Genomic DNA, 15,687 nt, shown 5'->3' with positions numbered 1-15,687 from the left:
CGTGTTTTAACTGTCGTGTCTTAACATTTTTACAGGGTATATGTTGTGCCAATCAATCTCACATAAGGTTTAATAGGCTAACAAATGTTATATTTAATAAACTATGTTTTTAAACTTCCAACTAAACGTCGATTTCTTTATAGCTCAGCAACCCTCTCCCGCTGCCCTCATAAATTTACGATATTTCAATTAGTACAGGGTATTAAGCAGTTGCGCTCTGCTACGCGTTGCAGCTGGTTACGGCTGAGGGAGCTGCCTGGGAACTGCGTGCATATCTTTTACTGCTTCTTCCTCTTCTGCTTCTTCTTCTTCTGCCTCTTGGACGACTCCTGCGCGATGTCTTCTTCCTGTCTCTCGCTCTCTGTCTGCCTGTGTGTGTGTGTGCAGGGGGTTTGCATTTGGAGACGCGTCTTGGCCATGCTTAATTTAACAAATGCATGTTTAATCAGCACACACACACACACACTCACGCACATACACACGTGCAGAGAGTCAGACAATTTATGTTAATTTATGCATTTGTACTTACGTTGGCCGTAAATTTATTTCATTTTTTCCTCTCGTTTTTCGTTTAACAAGTTTATGAAACAGGCACGAAGATCATTATGTTGATGATCATTATGAACGTCATTACGAACAATTTTTTCTTTACTTCAGTCTTTCAACTCAACTTTTTCATGGCCAAAATTGTGACAGAGTCGTGGAAGGGGAAACTTGACTGCTGACGGATGACGCTTGATGGTTGTTGTTGTTGTTGTTGTTGCTATAATTGTAGCACCCAAAAACAACAATCAACAACCAACAGACAAAAACAATCAACAGCAATTCATGTTTGGCCATTCGAAAGTTTGTCCACAACTTGTGTCCAGTGTTCAATGAACCTTTTGATAACTGTTACCGTTTCATAACGACACAGCTAAGAGTACTCTAGTTGGGCATGCATGACTAGAAGATACCCAGCAGCGCTTGGCGAGTGCTGTTACAAATGCATCATTGACAAATCAGAAATCATTATCTACATAAAAGTGATCCATATAGGAAATTAATACTTCGATATAGCCAAGTCGGGCAGAGAGAGAGAGAGAGAGAGAGAGAGAGATAGATCGCATATATCTGCTTCTGTATGTCACTTCTTCTCCGTATATTTTTCTTAACCTCTCTCTCTTCATTCTCTACGTTTCTTTCTGATTCTCAATTTCTTTCTGTTTACCTCTCTCTCCCCGCCTTCTGAGGTGCTCATGCAAGTCCTTCCTCACACTCCATCTCTCTGTAGTTTCTTCTCTGTCTCCTGATTTACGCTTTCTCTTTCTTCTTCTCTTCTGATACTCTTTATTTCACTATATATTTTCGCTTCCCTGTCTCTTTCTCTCTTTATTTCTTTATATCTTTCTGTTTCTCTCTCTTGCTTCTATCTCTCTCTATCGCTCTCTCTTTTTCCCTCCGTCTTGCCTGTGTTAAGAAACTCATTTTGAGCTCACTTCGAAGTTAGTGCCTTAAGTCTTTTGTTTATGCGGCTTTTTTGTTGTTGAACTAGAAGGGAAAATGCGCGTCTCTATTAATGAAAACAGTAGCCGCAAGAAAACTTTGTTGTTGTAGTTGTTGTAATAGGTTGTTAGGGTCAGGGTACGTCGTACGTCGCATTTTCAATGAATGTTGTAATTAGTCGTTCGTCTGTGATAGTCGAAATGGAATACACTTTTGTCGCCCAATAAAAGGAAGAACAACGTTGTATGGCTTAATGGCAGATGAACAAACAACAGCACATTGCTGTGATGTGTAGCCGACTGTCCAATACTCGCTGACTCGACTCGAAAGGGGGTGTCCCTCTGTCTTTGCCTTTGGCTTTGCTCAGAGTGCATGATGAAACAATATACTCGCTCTACATCCAATGAAGGGGCATTAGAAGAAGATGAGCTGCAATTAGCTGAATAATCAAGGCAAATTTAACGACAGCCATAAATTAAATGAAGCGAATTTGAATTATAAATTGCAAAAACAAAGCTGAGAAATTTTGTTTTTGCTGCAGAGTTCGAACAGGAAATCTTGAAGGAAGCGGAGACTTTAGTCATATTTGTATATAAATATATATAATATGTATATTATATATTTATTTATATATATATATATATATATATTTATTTATATATATATATATATATATATATATTTATATATATATATATATATATAAATAAATATATATATATATATATATATATATATATATATATATATATATATATATATATATATATATATATATACATATATACATATTATATATATTTATATACAAATATGACTAAAGTCTCCGCTTCCTTCAAGATTATATATATATATATATATATATCTTAATGAGGTAAGCAAGAACAATCAAATTGTATTTATTGCTGGTGCAGCTAATCCTCATGCAACTTGACGATTTTAAGTCTCTCAACCTATGGCTCCCTCTCGCTTTCTCTTTGATCATTGTTGCAGTACTCTGCCACATATATATCAAATATTCTACAAACGCATCGAAGTACTTCCCCTTAGTTGTTGTTCATCTGCTCGTCTCGCCTTAGGCCACTTTGCCACTAATTGAGTCACAATGAACGAAACAGAAACAAACACGAAATCAAATATTTGACTTGCATTTCCGATCGGTGTTTTTGGTTGTTTCATGTATCAATTAGCTCGCATTTCCATTTCCATTTACATTTCCCTTTTCCATTTACATTTCCTGGTCAAGAAAACTCGAGCAAAGGTGAAAGCGTTGGTATTACAAATTCTTTTCATTTCTTTTTCATTCTTTACAATTTTCACTTGCCATTAAAAATGTGTAAAGAGGGTATATTGGTTTGTGAGCAAGTCGAATACTACCATATGCAAATATACTATAGATCAGATTATCTTGTTTCTCCCTTTCTCTCTCTCTTTGTCTCTGAACTTCTGTTTTTTATCAATATCGATAACTATTCAACCTTTTCAATCGAAATCGGTCAAATCTTCAGCTGTTTTGAGCAAATGCATTTAGCTATTGTGATGTAGCTTTGCTAAGAAAATATATGCATTTGCTTGGCACGGGCTGCAGGGCATCTGCCAGTCGAGCATTCACTTTAACGTATCTTTTTTTTTTGTGTAATTCTTTCATTTCCTGCTACACCAGTTTCTATGGCTGACAATTTGTATTTGAAGTTAGAAGCATTTCTACGATAATGGTAATGATAATTGCAGTGATTTATTTATATATGTCTATATATGTACAGAGAGAGAGCAAGAGAGAGAACGAGGGAAAGAGAGAAAAGAATAACCAATTTTCATGCCAGCTTTGGGTCAGTTATCGCAGGTAAACTGATTTCGCAAGCTACTCCAATTTCTTTTGTTGCTCCCCAAATAGCCTGCAGCCATAAAAGTGTTATAAATAGTTATGCTCTAACTGCATAGATTAGGGTTACAACAAAGAGCTGTGAAAGCAATTCCATATGGCGATTTGCCCAGCAATTCACCAAATAATTCAGTCTCAAAACTGAGATGAAGTTCCGAAATGATTTCTAAATCTTTCAATGCGAAGTCTTTACACTATTTTAAGGAATTTGGGCAATGCCTAAAATGAATACATTGACTCCATTTTGGGTGAAATTTTTGCTTATTGGTTCAAGCTGATGTTAGCTTTGCGTGTGTGGTCCACCTACGAATGGAGGAGGAGGCGGCGGGAAGTGTGTGGGAAGGGTGTGGCCGACCACCCTGACTGCGTTTAAAGTAATGCGCTAAGATGCTTACAAGAAAAGCAGCATCAGCAACAACAACAACAACAAGTTGTAGGGGCATTTGGGTTGGGGTCGCTCGAAGATCTGTCTAAAGAAAATTTAATGATTAATGAGCCGCTCGCATTGTTGGAAGACGAGCTGTCGGGAGTGTGAGGGCGGGTATGTAACAGGTAGAAGATTCAATCCATGACAGCATCTAACATATATCTACTAGATGTCTGCTTGAAGATGATTCCCTATGTCAGATGAAATTTCTCATCTAATTCTATTTCATTTATAAGTTCACTCAACTTACTAGACGTTCCAAGAGCTAACCTGATCTAAGAGACAAATATAGAATACTGCACTTCTTTAATAGAAAACTAGCATATTTGCAATGACAGGGTATCTCTAAGTCGAATACTAGATTTGAGCATAAGCGCAGAAAATATAGAAATATATAATATATCTATATAAATACAGAATTGTATAACTCTCCTCGTTTCATCGTAATTCTCGAGCCAGCTATCGATATTATTTTACGGGGTATCCTCTAGTCGTGTATATGACCGATAACTGTGCCTAAAGAATGTATCTTATGTATCTGTTTCTGAGATGAAATGTGGTATATAACTGCACCTGAGCTGTCATGCAATCAATAGTATTAGGAGCTTCCAGTAGCTTACTCCAATGTCAAATACCAGGGTAACTGCTAGTCGATCAACTCTTTGAACTGGAGACTATTTTGACTATTCCCTCCGATTAGACATAAATTTAGTCTAGGTAAAGAGCTCGAATTGCCGCAGCTGAGCGGGCATCAGGTAGTCGTAGAAGCCTCGATTCAATCATCTTGCAGCTGCTCTTGCTTGTTGCCCGCATCGGATGTGGCAATCCTCAGTCCCCAATCACTCAATCGCTCATTTCAATTAGCCAATTACGCATGCCAATTGCCAATTGCCAATTGCCAATTGCCAACTGCCGATTGCCAGTTGCCAGTTGCCAATTGGTCAGACTCCAGTCAGGAGTCGACGCAGGCGCAGAGGCAGGGACAGGGACAGAGGCAGAGGCAGAGACTCAGAGCTGAACATTTGTAATTAGAAAACGATGCCATAATTTGCAGTTGCCACCAAGTGGGGCAGGTTGCACGGAAGTTGCGCAAGCGACACGCATGCAGAAGTTGTCCGAGAAGTTAAGAATCAATAACAACAGAGACTCGATCTCTGTCGCCGCATCTCTGCCTTAGCCTCGGTCTCCCTCCCAGCTTCTCTCTCGCTCTCTGCTAATTTGCGAGCGCGAAACGGAAGTTGTTGCTAGCCAGTGTTTACTGTGCGCTGTGCACAAATCGGAAGTTGCGCTTAACCAAAAGACAAAGTGAGTCTCTACTTCCGCTGCTGCTCAAGCTCTGCGGTCAGAGAGAAGAGATGTCAACTACAGTTCTCAGTTCTTCCTGGTGAAAGGGAAATGTTTCCTGTGCACAGATCCAAAAAGCTGACAGGTAGGGCTACGCTTAGGTGGGCTCTGCTAATGAACTCACAGGGCGGTCTCTTTTAAGCTCGACTGGCGCAGCACAGTCAAAGGGAAAAGCCAAAGCCTTAGGGGCCTTGGAACGCAGTTGGCTCTTTGGGCTTAGCTTAGATCGGAAAAGTGATCCATGATAAACCTTTTCCCTATTCGACTCTCGGCTCCCTTTCTTGCCCTCCGGCTGGAGGTCATACAAACGTTTCTTAATTAATTTTCTGTGCCTCGTCATAGTATTAATCGCTGCGGCCCGTTGCCAAAAGCTGTCGAACAGGCCAAATCAAGTCAAGTAAGAATATTGCAGTCGACCCTAAGCGACTATCCACTGCTCGTCCATGTCAGGAAATCAAATTTCTTCTATAAAACTTATAGTTTTCTCCGCTAATCTGGACCCGATAATAATTCCCAATTTAGAGGGCGAATTCCAAAGGTTTTAGAGCTTTGTCGAGGGTATTTACATGTGCTAAAGGTTACGTCTCTTGAAGGGAAACTTCAGGTGTCTAGCTTCAACTATCCTATGAGTGCCAATATACTCGCTTCACACTCTCTGATCCGAGCTCAAAAAGTGATAATAAATCAGAAACTCAATAAATAACGACGCGGCTCGATTATTTATTGCGGTCTGTGCCCCGAGTGGAATTGAAAGTCATTTGATGCTTTTATTTTTTCGTCTTATTTTTGGGACTGGCACGCGCCAAACGAGTTACACGAATTCCAATTGGACTGCGTGCGCATACATATGTACAATGATGATCTGGCAACTCCGGCGAAAACAAAACATTTGCAACTTTTGTTTCTTTTATGTCTTTATTTGCTTAACTCTATCTCCCTCTGACTCTTCCGCTGCACATATGAAGCTGATCTGGCAATGCTGTCATGCTTCACTATAACCGCTCATTAGTAAAACAATTTGTATTTCTCGTTCTCGAATCCTTCTCTTACTCTATCTCTCTCTCTGAAGCATTTTCTCTCTCAGTCACTCGGTCTGCGTATCTATATCTTTCTCTCAATCACTCTTCTTCTCGCTTTCTTTCTCCCTCTACATCCCTCACTCAGTCTGTCTCTACCTCTTACTCTCTTTGTCTCTCTCTGGTCCCCACAAATATATCATTACACATAGACAATGTGGCAACGCTGTCAACTGTTGCTCGACACACTTCACTGTAGCTACACTTGAACTAAAACAACTTGCAAACCATCTCACACTTTTCTCTCTCTCTCTCTCTATGTCTCACTGTCTCACTTGCTGCTCATGTAATGTGATAGCGAGCCAATGACACCATCTACAACACCAACAACAACTAGAAATTATTGAGAACTGTTTTATTCTTATTGTTGTTGTTGTTGTTGTTGCGGTTTTCTTCTAACATAGCGGCACTTTCAGTGTATATATATAGAGTTTTTTGTCGTAGGCGTCGTTGATCAGCAGCGATTCATGGCAAGCCATAAAAGTGAACCGAATCAGCAGTGCCTGCAATTCCGATTCGCAACTGTAATTCCCCTGCCCACTCCGCCTCTGTTCCTCTCCCCACCAGGCGAGGGTTTGCAATTGATAATGCTTAAGTGATAAGACGCTTCGACGTTGTTTGATAATTGATATGTAGAAGTCTGGCGAGCAACATCAACAAGGCTCGTTGGTCTAGGGGTATGATTCTCGCTTCGGGTGCGAGAGGTCCCGGGTTCAACTCCCGGACGAGCCCGAGTTTAAATGAAATTTTTATTTTATTTTTAAATTTTGATTGAGATAAATGTTAACACAATATTCTATATAGATATATATTTATATTTAGATAAATATAAAGACTAATCTAATCGGTCCACGATATATGGCCATCCACAGACATATATCTAACCACATATACCCACTCTGACATTTGCCATAGAGCACATCTTGTAGGTGATCTAAAATCATAGATGAAGAGCTCGCAGAGCGCTGGCTATAAAACCATCTATAAATAATATTTATAAATGATTTATCTTTGACTATCAATAGATAAATCTCTTTATACCTTACACATGTACCCAGTCTATACCTTTGCCATGGAGTATATAGCGCTTACTTTCGTCTAATCACTTTGAGATACGCATTACTCACGTCTCTTAGTCTGGTTGACCTTTTTTCGAATTTGTGACTCAGAGTTGGGCTGCTTTGGCAGCTGGCGATGATGTTGAACCCTTTGAAGACCTTCGGCCATGGTTGCGGTTCACACGCCCGCTAATTATTTAACCAGAACCCAAGCAGGCGCGAAATGTTCGTTGTTGTTGGTTTTTTTGGCCAAGTGAAGTGACTTCCTGTCTGAGCAAATGAGTCATTGGTAACGAGGTCCACTTCCCTTATTTGCTCTGCTCTGCTCTTTGTTTCGACTTCTGCTTTTTTCAACTGCCTCAAGTGCTGCTGCTTCTTCTTCCTGTTGATTGAGCCAAATTATTAATGGCAACGCTCGCTGCACACTTAACTCAAATCACATTAACAGTTAGCCAGGTGACATAAGAACAAGAAGAAGAGCACAAAGACGACGAAGTCGCATAACATTCTGTTTCCTATATATAAACACATATATATATACTGTAGTTGAAACACTCAAGAGCGCTCAACAATTGTCAATGAGAGTGTCGAGTCTGTCCGACTAGCAGATACCCACACTCCCACTATCGAGAACTCTCTTTACAGCAGCTTTGTTTGCTTTCCTAGCTAAAAGCTGAATTCCTTTTACTAATGTCCTTCGATAGGCAAAAAATATGTTTCTGTTTATTTTCTATCCCTCTCTGACTCTGTCTCTCTTGAACCGAAGTGATTCAGGATTCAATAAAGCATCGTAGAGGGGCTATAGAAGTAACCACTAAAACAGTTGCCTACAAAGGACAATAGGTGGCGCACACATGTTCTTGTTTAGGTATGAATATGAGGTGGTGATTGGAGGCTGAGCTCTACGTACTCTGCAGAGTATTTGCAAGTCGCGCACACCCTGACCTACGCACTCTGGTGTTATGAGTTTTGTTTTGTGTTTGGGGCAGCAGCCAGGCAGTAGGCAATAAGAATTTTGGTATTTTTGATTGTATTCGGAAGTTGTCGAGACTCGAGTTGTGATGTGAGAAAGATGTCAGAATTTGTTGAACTTGACGAGAGGAGAGAATTTCAGCTAGCCTCAGCCAGAGAGCAGCGAGACGGATGCGCTGCTTGATTGGCCTAGGCGAACGATGAAATTTGGCAAGACCTTTGAGACGCACCTGACCATAGAATGGCGGCAGCAGTACATGCGTTACACGGTGAGCCACACACTACACGATAGACGCAATTTGACACGAACAGTTGTCAAACAGAGCGATAGTTCACTGTAGAGACTTAAACTAACTTCAAATCGAAGGACTTGAAAACATTGATACGACGCGGCGTCGAAGGGGCCCCGACGGCCGAGAGTGGCGCCAGCGATGCGGAAATCAATGCCTACTACATTGCCTTCGAGGAGCAGTTCTTTACGGAGTGCCACCACGAGCTGACGCGCGTCAACAACTTCTTTCTGGAGAAGCTGGCCGAGGCGCGACGCAAGCATGCCACACTCAAGCTACAATTGCTGGCCACGGCCCGAGCGCCCGGACATACGTTCAGCTCCTATTCGCTGCAGAGCTCCCAGCGCCTGTCCTCGTTGGTCAGCTTGCGTGACAATAATAGCAGCAGCAATCGGAAGTTGATGACGCAGCGACAGCTGCGTAATGCGTATAGCGAATACTATTTGACGCTCGTCCTGCTCCAGAACTTTCAATCACTGAACGAAACGGGCTTCCGTAAGATCTGCAAGAAGTACGACAAGTATTTGCGATCGACCAGCGGTGGCGATTGGGTCGAGCAAAACATCAACTATGCCGCCTTCACCGACCACCGACCACTCGAGAAACTGATCATCGACGTGGAGGAGTTGTATACTCATTATCTGGCCGGGGGTGATCGCTCCCGTGCGATGACTAAGCTCCGAGTGCCGCCCCTTGGACAGCCCACGCCGCCTCGAATGGTCTTTCGGGCGGGCCTGGCATTAGGCATGTTCATCATGTTGGCGTGCACAACGATCTTCAGCTGTGAGTTCCCTCTCTCTCTCTCTCTCTCTTTGTCTTATTCTCTGCCACTCTCGCTTCCTTGCAGTCTAACTAGGGATGTAAACAAGAGCATCTATGTGTCGTGCTGCATCGATATTGAGAACTTAGCTAGCTAGTAGATATCTAGGCATACACGATGTCTTCGATATATCTTTATATATAGGCTGTCTTCGATATGTCGATAGATTGGCCAACTTGTACTGGATACATCAATATATTGACCTGCTGAGCTGTCTTAGATAAACGATAGATTGAGGAATCAAAGCTCTGTTCAATATATCGAATCATTCGAACATCTAAACGTTCGATACATCCGTTTATTGGCATCTGCGATTATATTGCTTATCGATATGTTACTGCTACTCTTAGCTTTCTCAACTTGGCTTTCAATTGTTATTATTAGTGCTTTAGTTTCTTGACTGAAAGCTCAGACTGTTGTTAGTTAGATAAGTACGATAATGAGCCACAATCTTATCGATAATCGATAAATGATATTATTGTTATTAATCGCTTATCATCAGATCAAATTTGACTCAACTTACAAGTTTAAGGCATTATTCAGGAGAAACAACCATCAGCGCTCCATTGCCGATTTCTTATTAATCGGTCAGTCGATTAATCGATGCTTGGCGACACATCGATCTTTTCATGAAATTTACATCCCTAAAGACAAAACTGAACGTCAACTAAAACATAGTGCCCGTTTACGCCTCAGACATCCGTAGGCCACCGGAGGAAAATAAAATAGAGGCGTTCATTCGACTTTACCGTGGGCCGTTCACGTGGGTGATCTTTAACTTCTTCATGGCCGCCAACGTGGCTGGCTGGCAGCGAGCGGGCGTCAATCACGTGCTAATCTTTGAGATCGACCCGCGCAGCCATCTGCAGCCGGCGACATTCCTCGAGATTGCCTGCACCTTTGGCCTCCTGTGGACGCTCTCCATGCTGGGCTTCCTCTTCCATGACCTGATCAATGTGAACGATCCATTTGTGTTCCCACTGGCCCTGACCCTGATTATGATAACGCTGCTGATCAACCCACTGCCCATTATGAATTGGCCCGCACGCTGGTGGACAATGCGCCTGGTGGGTCGCGTGGTAACGGCGCCGTTGCATTACGTGCGATTTGCCGACTTTTGGATGGGCGACCAAATGAACTCGCTGGTCACCTGCATGGCCGATCATTACTACATTGTGCGCTTCTATGCGATATGTTGGCTGCGATATGCGAACTTTAACTTCTGCTTCGAGGAGGACATGTTCGTGCCGATCTCCCGCTGTTTGCCCGCCTGGTTCCGCTTCGCCCAGTGCCTGAGACGTTTCCGCGACAGCGGCTCCAAATCCGTTAGCTACCTGCTGAACGCTGGCAAATATTCGACAACATTCTTCGTGGTCTTCTTCTCGACAATGCGCGGTCGTACGGATGGTATGGCTAATCCAATAAACCATAACCCCCAACCATCTCCTCACACTCACTCTCCGGCAGTCTTTTGCAGATGGTTATGCGAATACATTTAGCAACCCGTATACCTGGTTCTTCATATTGAGCTACATTATCTCCACAATCTATTGCTACGCTTGGGATGTGATGAAGGACTTTGGCATATTCAAGATATGGCGGGGGGAGCACTTGTTTCTCCGCGAAAAGCTAGTGTATCCGCAAGCGGTCTATTACTTTGTGATAGTTGAGAATCTCATCTTACGCTGCTTCTGGGCCGTCGAGTTGGTTGTCCTCTATCACAAACTAATCACACCCTACAACATCAAGACCTGTGCGAGCATCCTCGAGATCACGCGGTGAGTCCTCATCACACACTCGCGCTAAAGATGGTTCGCTAATGCCAGCCCCCCTTGCACCGTCCCCCAACACCTTCGCCTTGCCCACATTCAATGTAGTCGCTTCATCTGGAATTACATCAGACTGGAGAATGAGCATTTGTATAATTGCGGCAAATTTCGCGCCACGCGTGACATCCATTTGGCCTCATTGACCGCTCAGCAGGAGCGCATGTTGGAGAACATGATGGGCGAGGCAGATGGCGCAGAGCCAGGTGGCTCTTCTAATCCGCGCACCAACGAGCGTCGCCGCCTTGACAAAGAATACTTCTGATGAATCCCAACCAAGTACCTAACCTCCGTATACCGAACCCTACTTCCCAGCTATAACCAATCACACATTCTACTGCTGCCATGTCAATGAGTCTCCGTCATCATCGTCATTGCTATTTAAGCCAGTTCTTTAATGAATTCAATTGTGCGAATCGAACAAAAACGAAAATAAATAAAGTAACCGTTACCCAGACCAAGAACAGATAAACATATGGACAAGGGGATCGCATATATATAGAGGGAAAGAGAAAGGGGACTTAGCGGAGGGCGGGTCGCAAATCAAAAGATCGGAGAAGGGCCACAGTTGAGAATCAAAGATATAGTAAGAGAAGCAAGATCAGGGAGTGAGAGACGAAAGGCAGTAGAGAATCGAGATCGCAGATAGACAGCGAGAGAGAGGGAGAGGTAAGAGAAGGGAAGCAGTGGAGAGACAAAGATACAGAGAAAGGGGAAACAGTTTAAGAACAGGGATTCAAGATCGGAGATCGAGGGATTGGCAACAGTTGGCGATCGAAGCTAAGCGGGAGGAAGCAGAGGAAGCAGCTGCAGATCTGGCAGCAAGCTTCGAGTAAAGCTGCGACACGCGCCAAACCGGTTGCACAGCTGCACCCAAATGCGGTCTGGCTCCTGCCTGACCAACACCGCTGCCTACTTCCCCCTCTCTCTCTCTCTCTCTCTACCTATAGGTACACCTTCGAGTAGCAATTGTCATTGCTTGCACACAAACTGGGACTCGTGTCGCGATCGCGACTCGATCGCAGTTGTTAAGGAGATCTTTTAATTACCGTGTTTGATTGTGGTTGATGTCGTTGCTTTTTTCCCCCTTTCGATTTAATTAATGAAGCGATTAGCCAAGGAGCCGGCCACTCACTCAATTTATGCTGCCTCATCGGCCCGAACTGTCGCATCACGGTCGTTAAAAGCCAAAGAAGAGAAATTACAGCCTCTCATCTTTGTTGTCAGCTAGCTGGGCATGGGGCCTGGAGCATGGCATATTAAGTAATATCCTACTTTTACCAATCACTAACGAGTTCTAGCTAGGCAGTACGCACTGTAGATTAACAAGACCTGAAGACTTAGCGCTTGAGCTGGCTATGCTTGCTGCTGAGTTGATCTAGAAAAGAAAGCTTTAGTTAATTAAATCTAGGAGGCAACTTGGCTGGGGACTAGAACCTCTGGCATACCAAAGCCATGGACCTTATACATATGTGTTTATAGATTATAGAATTGTATCTAGAGAATGTGTTTGAAATCAATTAGAAATCACAACTAGATTAAAAACTCTTTGATCATAGAACACTGAAGATTTGATTACGTTTTAGTGTTTGAAATTCAGAGAAGATTTAATCAAAGACTTGGAATAACTGCAAGAAATATATAACTATGTATTCTAGGTATGTGATCTACAGTGATAAACCGAAACAAATTGAGTTCTTTTTGGATTGTGAATTGCTGAGCTTTAGAATTTGTTGAAATGGATTCGTTGTCGATCCTCAATGTAAGACTTAGATTGAACCAACCAGAAATAATGCATATAAAATCTCTTCGGCTGTTGTAAGTGAAGTTGCTTCTCCAAGGGGCAGGCTAGTCCCTGTCTGTTGGCTGATCTAGCCAATTGGCTGTGTCTGTGTGCCACCTTATCTGTCAGTCGAGTGCTTTTTATGCTTCTTCGGCTTATGCTTTCTCATATTTGACTTGGGCACGGGGCAAACATATAAATTTCTCGTTATTGACAACTGCAACTCTAGCTCTTTGGTGGAAAGGGGAAGGGGCAAAACTGGCAACAGGACAGGATGTGACAAGTGTTCCAATGAACGTGGTGCCTGACGACTAGTGCCTGCTGCCTGCTGCTTGTTGTGTACAGTTGCCGCTGGTTGCTGCTATACCCGTTCACCTCGTGACAAGTAGGCATATTCGGCTTCGAAATTTGAGCGAATAGTTATAATCGATATTTATCGATTTCGAATTATAAGCTATATTTGTGTAGGATTTTGCAGATAATCTGAAAGAAAGAAAAACAAATTCTTTTTCTGCATTTCGATAATTATAGATTCAAGTGAGAAGCAATCGATATTTATCGATTTTCAAATCATCAACATTTAATTTGAATGATTATAAGCTATACTTGTGGGCCAATTTCAAGCGGCTGACATAAAATAATTATATAAGTTTAAGCGAATAACAATCGATATTTATTGATTTTCGAATTGGTACCAATATCTTTAGATTTTCGAATTATTCTTGATATTGATTGGTTTGCAAATAGAGATCGAAATGTATGCTTTGGCTTCGATAAGTATCGATATTAGATCTACTAAAAGATATAGCTTATATGTAGCTTTGTGTAAGATTCTGTTTTGTTCCTCTTCTTTCCATATCAAAGTATTGAAGCATCTGTTCAGTTTGTCACTTGATCGCTCTTTTGCCGAAAGCTATGCGAGTATCATGCAGTCGCAGATGCTCTGCTTGTAATCGTCTTGCTTGTTGCAGTTGTTAATTGTTGTCGTGTGTCGTCGTCGTTGTCGTCTATTCTGTGCCTGGCCAACAGACAAACCAACTAACTGCCAGACAAGGCGCATTGTCCCTCTCTCTCGCTCTCTCTGTCTGCGTGTCTGTCGACGTTGTTGATCTTGGTACAGTTTGCTGCACACGCGCCAAAAAGCATAGCAAAGCAAAGCAAAGCAAACAAAGCAGTCCAAAGATAACAACAAACAAGCAAACAAACAACAAGGGAAAATCGAGTTCGGTTCGAGGAACAACTCGATTCAGCAAAGCCAAAGAAGGCGTTCATTTGCCTCGTGTGCCATAAATGTTACAATCAACAATTGGTAAGTCGAAAATGGACATTGTCTCAGGTATTACGCAATGCTAGAGGTAAAAATTGTCAATCCAAAAGTGAAGGAATTCGAGTAAATCGATGCACTAGCAGAGAGAGAGATGAACCAAGGGGAGAGAGAGAGATAACAGATAATCGATAATCGATGTCGTTGTCAACTGCCCAGCATCCATGTCCCAAGCTGAGCGGCACAGTTGGCATTGTAAAATGTCAAATTATTAAGAGCTTGATTAATATAAATATTAATTAAAACAATAAAAATGTTCAATCAAGCGAAAGGTGCGAGCAGCTGCAGCTGCAGCAAGAAAAAACCTTTTTCAGCTAAGCTGCAGCTGAACAGTCGAAGCTTAGCTGAAGCGAATGGCTCAGAACTTGCCACATGGCCAAATTGATGTGCACAACTTAACAAGCATAAGAAGAAGAAGCAGCAGAGGAGGTCGAAGAAGCAGCATAAGAGGCAATCGAATGACTGCCACATCAATTTATGAGCAGCCGCTGCCAAATCTCTGAAAGCTGTCTGAAAGGCGCGTGCTGCGAGCCAGCTGCAGAGCGAGAGCGACAGAGAGGGCGAGAGTGCGAGAGAGCGAGAAGGCAGTGCTGGGGTTCAGAGCATTGGTGACAAGGAGCTGCACAACCAGGAAAAGGAGCGCAAAACTCGTTTCGCACACGTAACTCCCTCTCTCCATCTACCCCTGTCTCCCTCTCTCCCTCTGCTGCTGGCTGTTGTTTGTCCCGTGCCTTGACTTGCGTCCTGGCTAAATTTAGCCAACAGCTCAGCTGCAAAAAGGGCTTTAACTGTTGTCCAAGTGCCAAGCACGCTGCCTATTGCTTGACCTGGCACCGACTGCCTAATACTCGCTCACAGGCACACAAAAATGGCCACATTTATGCAGAACTCTGCCTCTGCCACAATGGGCCACGCTTCATGTAATGAAGCCAATATGCTCGCTTGACACTATATAGACGAACGAATATATATGGTTACTGGACTTTAGACACAAGTTGTTGTTTGTTGTTGCTTGTTGTTTGTTGTTGTTTGTTGTTTGTTGAGTGCGCTCGAACAGCAGCAGTGAGCGAATGCAGCTGATTCGCAGTTGCGTCTTCGATACTTGAAGAAACGAAGAAACATATCGATATATACACACATAAATAGCAAAATAAGAAGCAGCAGCAGCTGAAGAAGAAAGTGTCTTCTAAATGTGATTCTAAATTTATGCAGATAACATTTATTCATGAGCGAGAGTTAAACGAAAATATTTCAAGAGTTCGGCTTGAGGCAGGCGCATCAAAGTTAGAAATTTCATTAGCTTTATCGAAATGTCTAAGCGGTTTGTGGCACATGCACAGCTAAAGACACATAAATATATATACATACATATATACATATATATATATATATGTATTTTT

At 42.4% G+C, this 15,687-nt stretch overlaps 1 protein-coding gene and 1 non-coding gene across 3 annotated transcripts; both read left to right on the top strand.

Annotated features, from left to right (window-relative positions):
• Window positions 1-6,874: 6,874 nt before the first annotated feature.
• Window positions 6,875-6,946, top strand: Trnap-cgg. The gene has a single exon. It is a non-coding gene; the product is annotated as a tRNA-Pro (tRNA).
• A 1,365-nt stretch (window positions 6,947-8,311) lies between these two features.
• LOC111605289 (xenotropic and polytropic retrovirus receptor 1) lies at window positions 8,312-11,633 on the top strand. Of its 2 annotated transcripts, XM_030224099.1 has the most exons (5): window positions 8,312-8,513; window positions 8,612-9,317; window positions 10,051-10,761; window positions 10,832-11,132; window positions 11,232-11,633. In XM_030224099.1, exons 1-5 carry the CDS (start codon window positions 8,445-8,447, stop codon window positions 11,443-11,445), a joined length of 2,001 nt encoding a protein of 666 aa, XP_030079959.1. In that variant the 5' UTR covers window positions 8,312-8,444; the 3' UTR covers window positions 11,446-11,633. The 2 variants fall into 2 exon arrangements, with proteins under 2 accessions (XP_030079959.1, XP_030079960.1); XM_030224100.1 differs by lacking the exon at window positions 11,232-11,633 and having other exon boundaries at window positions 10,822-10,912.
• The last annotated feature ends 4,054 nt before the right edge of the window (window positions 11,634-15,687 follow it).

Source organism: Drosophila hydei, unplaced genomic scaffold (assembly GCF_003285905.1).
Source record: "Drosophila hydei strain 15085-1641.00,03,60 unplaced genomic scaffold, DhydRS2 tig00000358-arrow-arrow-pilon, whole genome shotgun sequence".
NCBI lineage: Eukaryota > Metazoa > Arthropoda > Insecta > Diptera > Drosophilidae > Drosophila > Drosophila hydei.
This window is presented reverse-complemented; position numbering and strand designations above follow the sequence as displayed.